Genomic DNA, 7273 nt, shown 5'->3' with positions numbered 1-7273 from the left:
ACTAAAATTGTCAACTTTATGAACTAAACGACTTTAGTAATTAAAAAGATAATTATCCCTAGAATTTTTGAATTTGAGTACGATATCTATAAAAATAATTAAGTGTTTATCGTCAAAACGATTAAAAACCTCTTAAACATATATTATCTTATCGACTAAAAAAATACTAACCTTGACAACTTTCTTAAGAAAAATAAGCATATTACACATCCATCCCTACTATTTGTCGTTTATTCTTATGTGAAAATCCTATGAATTGTCAACAACTTTTATTATTGTTTTGCATTAGTGGTCACATTTTCAACTCCTAATAGACTTGAATTAATTAGATACCATATCTAATTTCCATGACACTATGACAGCATGTCACCATTTGCCAAGTTGGTCGGTAAAAAAATCAACCAAATTGTTATAATTTTTTTCTAGGATAAGAACTTGTCTTTTTATAGACCTAAAACAAAACCCTAACCATTTCATTTCTTTGGTTGGACACTAGTTTTTTTTTCCAACCCATTAAAAAAATTAGCTAACCCTATTCCCATATGTAATGAGATAAGGGGAGGTAGGGTAGTAGGTTGCCCCCAACACCAGGTTGAGAGCAGTTTCCGTTGAAGACCTACGTTATGAAATCCAATTAATATTTTATATATAAACTATTTAAACAACTTGGTTAGCTTCAATTAGGACAGATTAAGAAAAACGAAGTCAAACGATTCCCTAAACCGATATGCTTTGTATGAATTTATGTTCCCGTTTAGGTTTTGTTTGGTCTGGTTTAATCCTAAACAGTACATACGTAGAAAGATAAGCCACGTATCAAAATAATTCAACATTTTCTATTTTCATGAAAATTTTCAAGATCCAAAAATAACCCATTTTCCCTCGTAAGCTATAGATTATGTTAAACAGATAAAAAAAGAGAGGAAAATATGTTATAAATTGGCTATTAAGTATTAACCGATGCTTAAAACAGTGTGTTACAGTTGTTTATGATATGTATGAGTATTCAATCGAGTTGAGTAAAAAAATTTCGAGTTATTCGAGTTGACGAGTCTTATTTTATAATTCAAACTTTATTTAAAAAATTTCGAGTCGAGTGAAGTTTATAAAATTTGAGTCGAGTCGAGTTGTTCGAGTTTCTGTTTAAATTTAATTGTAAATATTTATAATATTATGGTATTGTTTAATTCTAATTTAGATCTTCATATTTTTTTATATGTGATTTACATATATCATATAAAGTTGAAAGACTCATCTTAAACTTGAAAATCAATCTACTAATTATTAAAAGTATCGAGTTACTCAAATTACTATTTGAATTATTCGAATTCTATTTTACAACTCGACTCAAATGTAAATTTTTTAATTGAGTCGAATTTATAAAATCACAAATCAAATCAATTTCAAATTTTTACGAGCCGAATCAAATAAAATATTAATTTTTCAAATTAAATTTTACTCGCACATAGTAAATGGTAACAGACTATAGTAAATGGTAACAGACTTGAGAGAAATATATACACATTTTTCAATATCACAACACCTTTATTTTTATTTTTACTTTATAATTACCTACAATATAATTACTATTCTTTAAATATGTCTCTTTTAATTTTATTTTTATTTTATTTAAAATATTTTATTAAAAATAAAAAATAAAAATATTTATATTCTTTTTTTATCTTTATATGTCTCATTCTTTTATTCCTATCAAATCTATTAATCAATTTTTAAGGATAATTAATACAAATTATGGGGAAAAAGTATTTAATAGTTGATAGGGTACATGGACTTCTTTGATTTTGTCATTTTTTTTTTACAAATTTAAATAAAATTTTAAATGTTCTCAGATGTTCCATTTACGGGTTGCGAGTAAGCCAGTAAGGTTCGTGTATCAAAGGGCTGCTTTTTGTTCACTTTGTTTCCTCTATCCCTCTCTCTTCCTCTTTTTTTTTCCCTTGGCTCATAGTAAATTCAGAAGGAGAAAAAGAAAATTTTAAAAAAGGGGAAAATCTAAAGCCTTTTGCTTTCTTGTGTTCAACTTCTGTTTCAAGTTATCACCTTTCTGTAAGTTTGAAGGGCTCTCCTCTCTTCTGGCTCTACTTTTGTTTTCTATGTTGTTCCTGTTATAATCTTCTGTTTTAGTTCATCACCTTTTTATAGCTCCTATATTTATATAAATTTGCTTTCATAGTTTCTATGATTGATGCTGGTTTGGTGTTTTTTCATAAAATCCAGATCCTGTAATCATTTGACCCAACTGACTTTGGCTGCTGATTTGGGGAAGAAGAGGTAACAGGGACCTACATAGAAACCTGGAGCTTTTCCATTCTTGAAGTTTGTAGCTTTGCTTCCTGTTTTGAGTGGATTTTTCCTTTAATTTCTGCTGAAGTTAAGTCAGAAGGTGTTATATTTCTGTTTTATGGTTGTATTGAGTAAATAAAGTAGTCAAATTTTGGTATAGGATGATTGATAAAAGAAAGAGTTTCTGCTTTTATAGATGCTCTTGGGATTTTTCATATTTTTATCCTGATAGAGGTTTATACTTCTGGGATAGTTTATAGGGTTTTCTTCCCTGATTTTGGAGTTGAAGTTCTATTCTTTTAAAGGATAGGTTATGCTGTGAAGGAAATTTGGTTCTTTTGGTTCATTGTGGATTTGGTTCTTTCTTTTGTTTTAAGATATGATCAAGCAGATACTAGGCAGGCTTCCTCGAAAGCCATCTAAGTCGTCCGAGAATCGTGAATTTGGGGGTTCATCTGCTCCTCCTTTGAGTAATCCCTCCCACTCAAGAAGCAGTGATATTGTGGGTAATCATAGGCTGCTAATCGACAGTGCTCCTCTTTCTGGCCCTAATTCTACTTCTACTTTCAGATATAACCATGGGTGTCGAATCGCCCAAGTTGTCGATCAAAAACTTAATGGGAACTTGGGGACTGCTCCATATGAAGCTCTGCCAGGATTTAAGGATGTTCCTAGCTCTGAGAAGCAAACCTTGTTTCTTAGAAAACTGAGTTTGTGTTGCGTTGTGTTTGATTTCTCGGACCCAATGAAGCACTTGAAAGAGAAGGACATCAAGCGGCGGACATTACTTGAGCTTGTCGATTATGTCAGTTCCGCTAATGGAAAATTTGCTGAAACCGTCATGCAAGAAGCTGTAAAGATGGTGTCTGTCAACTTGTTTCGGCCCCTTACTCCACAGCCTCGTGAAAGCAAGGTGCCAGAAGCTTTTGATTTGGAAGAGGAAGAGCCATTGGTAGACCCTGCATGGCCTCACTTGCAAATTGTATACGAATTCCTTCTTAGATTCGTGGCATCTCCTGAGACTGATGCGAAGTTGGCCAAGAGATACATTGACCATTCTTTCATTCTTAAATTACTGGATCTGTTTGATTCTGAAGATCCAAGGGAGAGGGAATATCTAAAAACAATTCTGCATCGTATCTATGGCAAGTTTATGGTACATCGTCCATTTATCAGAAAAGCTATTAACAACATTTTCTTCCGTTTCATTTTTGAGACGGAGAAGCATAATGGGATAGCAGAGCTTTTGGAGGTTTTGGGAAGTATAATCAATGGGTTTGCCCTGCCTCTCAAAGAAGAACACAAGTTGTTCCTTGTACGGGCGCTAATACCCCTTCACAAACCAAAATGCTTGCCGACGTATCACCAGCAGTTATCGTACTGCATCACGCAGTTTTACGAGAAAGACTGCAAACTAGTTGACACTGTTATAAGGGGATTATTGAAGTACTGGCCAATTACTAATAGTTCAAAGGAGGTCATGTTCCTTAGTGAGCTGGAAGAAATTTTGGAAGCTACTCAGCCAGCTGAATTTCAGAGATGTATGGTACCGTTGTTCTGCAAAATCGCACAATGCTTGAGCAGTTCGCACTTTCAGGTAATAGCTTTCAACTTTTCAAATCTATCTTCATTCCGTATTGTGTGAAATGCCGTTGTTGATCGTTTCATCTGTCCAGTTCTAATCTGCTGGAAAACACACTTTTACTTGAATAAATTGGATGAAAGGGTAGTTATTTACTTATTTACTCTTACTCTCTTTTACTTTATGTTCGGAACAATGGTCTTCCATGATTATCTTTCATTCAAACATGGGTTTCTGCTTTCTTTTGATAGTGTTCTGTGTCAACCTTTTCAACCATATTTGTATCAATTACTCCCAAATGAGATGATTAAGAGGACTGGCTGTTAGGGGTGTAAATGAACCGAGCTTGAACTGTGTTAGTGTTCATTTGTTTATTTTCAAAGATGTTCATGTGTCGGTTCGTTTAAATTTTTAATATCATGTTCGAATTTATTTATTTATTTTTAAAGGTGTCCGTGTTCGTTCGTTTAGCGTTCGCGAACATGTTCGTTTAACGTTCGTTTATTTTCTGTTTATATTTCCATGAACATGTTTATTTAGCGTTCGCAAACATGTTCATTTGCAATCTAAAAATGGTAAAATTACCCCACTAGTGCTTAAACTCCTTAAGCTTCATAGTTTAAACTCTAAATTTTATCATGTGTTCAATTTAGTCCTACATTCTCCAATATTTAAAATGTAAAAAATAAAAAGTAAACGAGCTTATAAATGAGCTTGTTCATGAACATAAATGAATGAGTCGATATCAATAAACGAGCTTGTTCTTGAATATAAACGAGTCAAACACACCTCTATTCACGTCTGTTCATTTATTAAACGAACATAAAAATTTTGTTCATACTCGTTTATTTAGCTTAACAAACGAACGTTATACGAACGGTTTACAAATAGTTCATCGAACGTTCTGTTCATTTACACCTCTATTGGCTATATCTTAACAAATTAGATCCTTTGTTTCTCTCCATTGTACACTAGTTTGTATGCCTAAGCTTACGAGAACCAAATCTCATGTTGCTCCAACTCTTCATTTTTCTTGAAGTACAATGTCCGACACCTGTATCTGACTCATATCCGGACATAGGTATAGGGATATGATCCCCCAAAGTCTCTCCTACATGGAAATTTTGAAAATCTTGAAACATAGGTATAGGCAAATGTTCAACACTAAACCAAATTTTCTGGTCATGCCTAAGCCTGGAGTTTTCTTGCTGGTGAGAAATTCTAAATTACATGGTCTGACAATGGAATTGAATTATATAGTTTTAAACTTTTCGCACTTCATGTTAATCCTGCTTCTTTTCGGCCAAAATAATAATAAAAAATGATAGTTGACTCCTTATTGGCATAGTTGTGTAAATATGTATTAATTAGCTACTGAACATGCTGAGAAACTCCCGAATTATCTTTTATTGGCTTGAAGATGGAAAATGATTGATGTTTTGCTCTTGCATCAATATTTGATACATGTATGAACCTATGTATCCTTTTGCTTCGAACTTTTAAGAGGTATGATGGCATTGCTTTTAGTTTTTTGTATTGGCTGAGCAATCTGGTAGGTTAGATGATAGTAGAAGAGTATTGATGGTCTGGGACATAGTTGATAGTCTGCATTTTTCGTACTAAGGTGGTCGATTTGGTTGCAGTAGTTTCCTCGTACATGAGTTCGGGGGTTGTTCCTAAACTTTGGCTTCATATATAGTGGTTTTAGTTCAAAGGATAATTACTTTTCGTTTGGTAGGAAGGATATGCATTGTGTGGGGTTACGTGCTAATATTACGATGCTTAAACAGTTCGAAGAATCGCACACACACGTGTGTAGTTCTCATATAAATTTTTGGCTTACCGACACTTGAGGGCTACATCTTTCTTTAAGGCATTTTGGAGTTGGCTTCGAAGGCCAAGCTGTATGCATGTGTTTAGTACACAATGGAGCACTTTTATACGTGCTGAAATGAACTGTAACTGTAACGTATTGTCTATCATTGTTGAGTGGCTTGTTCAATGCATATGATAATACAGTTTTATGACTACAACTCCTAAATTATGGTGTTACCTTGTAAAAAAAACTGTTTGAATGCATGTCGTTTTCCATAATAAAGGCCTTCGATGTCAAAAACTATTATTTCCTTATATACAGGAATTTGGTTTGTATAGTTTTGTGTAAAATTCTCGTTCTCAGTGTGAGATTCGAAGCTTTCAGTCGAGACATATCTGCTTAAAATATTTGGTTGAACATGTGATGGTTTTCCGGAATTTCAGATCGCTGATGCTTGCTCTTACAGGTCGCAGAGAGGGCTTTGTTCCTGTGGAATAATGATCACATTGAGAACTTAATTAGACAAAACCGCAGAGTTATACTGCCCATTATTTTCCCTGCCTTGGAGCAAAATGGGCATAACCATTGGAATCAGGTTGTCCAGAGCTTGACACTTAATGTTAGCAAGATCTTTTCCGATACTGATCCCGTGCTATCTGAAGAATGCTTGAACAAGTTTCTAGAAGATAAAGAAAAGCTGGAAGAGACCAAAATGAAACATGAAGCCACCTGGAAGCGCATAGAAGAGATTGCTGTATCAAAAGTCAGTAATGGTGAACCAGTTCTTGTTCCAAAACACTATGAATCCACCATTGCAGATTGACCTGACCCTAGTCAAGAGTTGATATCTTTTATTGTTGCTTCCGTTCCCACAAGTTGGTTCAAATGCTTAGAGAAGTTGAATACTCGATGCCAAACCATCGTTTTGTACCAAAGATCTCAAGTTGGCCCGGCTGGTTCCCAACGGTCTGGCATCAAAGTCCGACATTTGTGGTTACTCATACAAAGCAAATGCTAGAAGTTAGTATCTGTTCTCTATACTTTTTAGCTCTTGTTAGAGTTTGATGTTTCGGATAATAATACGAACCAATCTACAATCGCAGGTAATTTATGTTTTTAATGTTGGTTTTAATTGTTCCTTGGCATTTATTACATGTATGTATAATCTATAAGCTTGTCTTTGTTTACAAATGAAAACTTTTCTTGGTGTCTTTGTTAATACATATATTTAAAGATTTGGATGGGTTTAATTGGGGCTAAATACTATTTTATCTTATGTATGTATTTGTGCCTGCATGCATGTATGTACATCATCCCTTGAAAATCAAGTTTAGAAGATATTACAAAGAAAATCAACATAATAATATTTATTGATTTGGATGGGTTTAATTGGAGCTTAATACTATTTTATCTTATGTATATATGTGTGCACGCATGTATGTATGCCATTCAACTATTACTTTAATCATATTTAATATTATATTTTATTTCTACTTTGATACTTCATTGTTAAAAAATAACGATACTGTCCAACAATGATCGAAGATGGTGAAGATTGTTAGAAATAACAA

General features: G+C 33.6%; 1 protein-coding gene across 1 annotated transcript; it reads left to right on the top strand.

The window, feature by feature from the left end:
• Positions 1–1860: 1860 nt before the first annotated feature.
• On the top strand, positions 1861–6925 carry LOC120215311 (serine/threonine protein phosphatase 2A 57 kDa regulatory subunit B' theta isoform-like). The gene is made up of 4 exons (XM_039213024.1): positions 1861–2067; positions 2239–2292; positions 2615–3901; positions 6169–6925. The coding sequence occupies exons 3-4, from the start codon at positions 2684–2686 to the stop codon at positions 6523–6525; spliced, it is 1575 nt and encodes a 524-aa protein (XP_039068955.1). The 5' UTR covers positions 1861–2067; positions 2239–2292; positions 2615–2683; the 3' UTR covers positions 6526–6925.
• Positions 6926–7273: the final 348 nt, after the last annotated feature.

Source organism: Hibiscus syriacus, unplaced genomic scaffold (genome assembly GCF_006381635.1).
Source record: "Hibiscus syriacus cultivar Baekdansim isolate YM2019G1 unplaced genomic scaffold, ASM638163v2 tig00110114_pilon, whole genome shotgun sequence".
In the NCBI taxonomy this organism is placed as follows: Eukaryota; Viridiplantae; Streptophyta; class Magnoliopsida; order Malvales; family Malvaceae; genus Hibiscus; species Hibiscus syriacus.
Note: the sequence above shows the minus strand (reverse complement) of the source record. Positions and strands in the feature narration are given on the sequence as shown.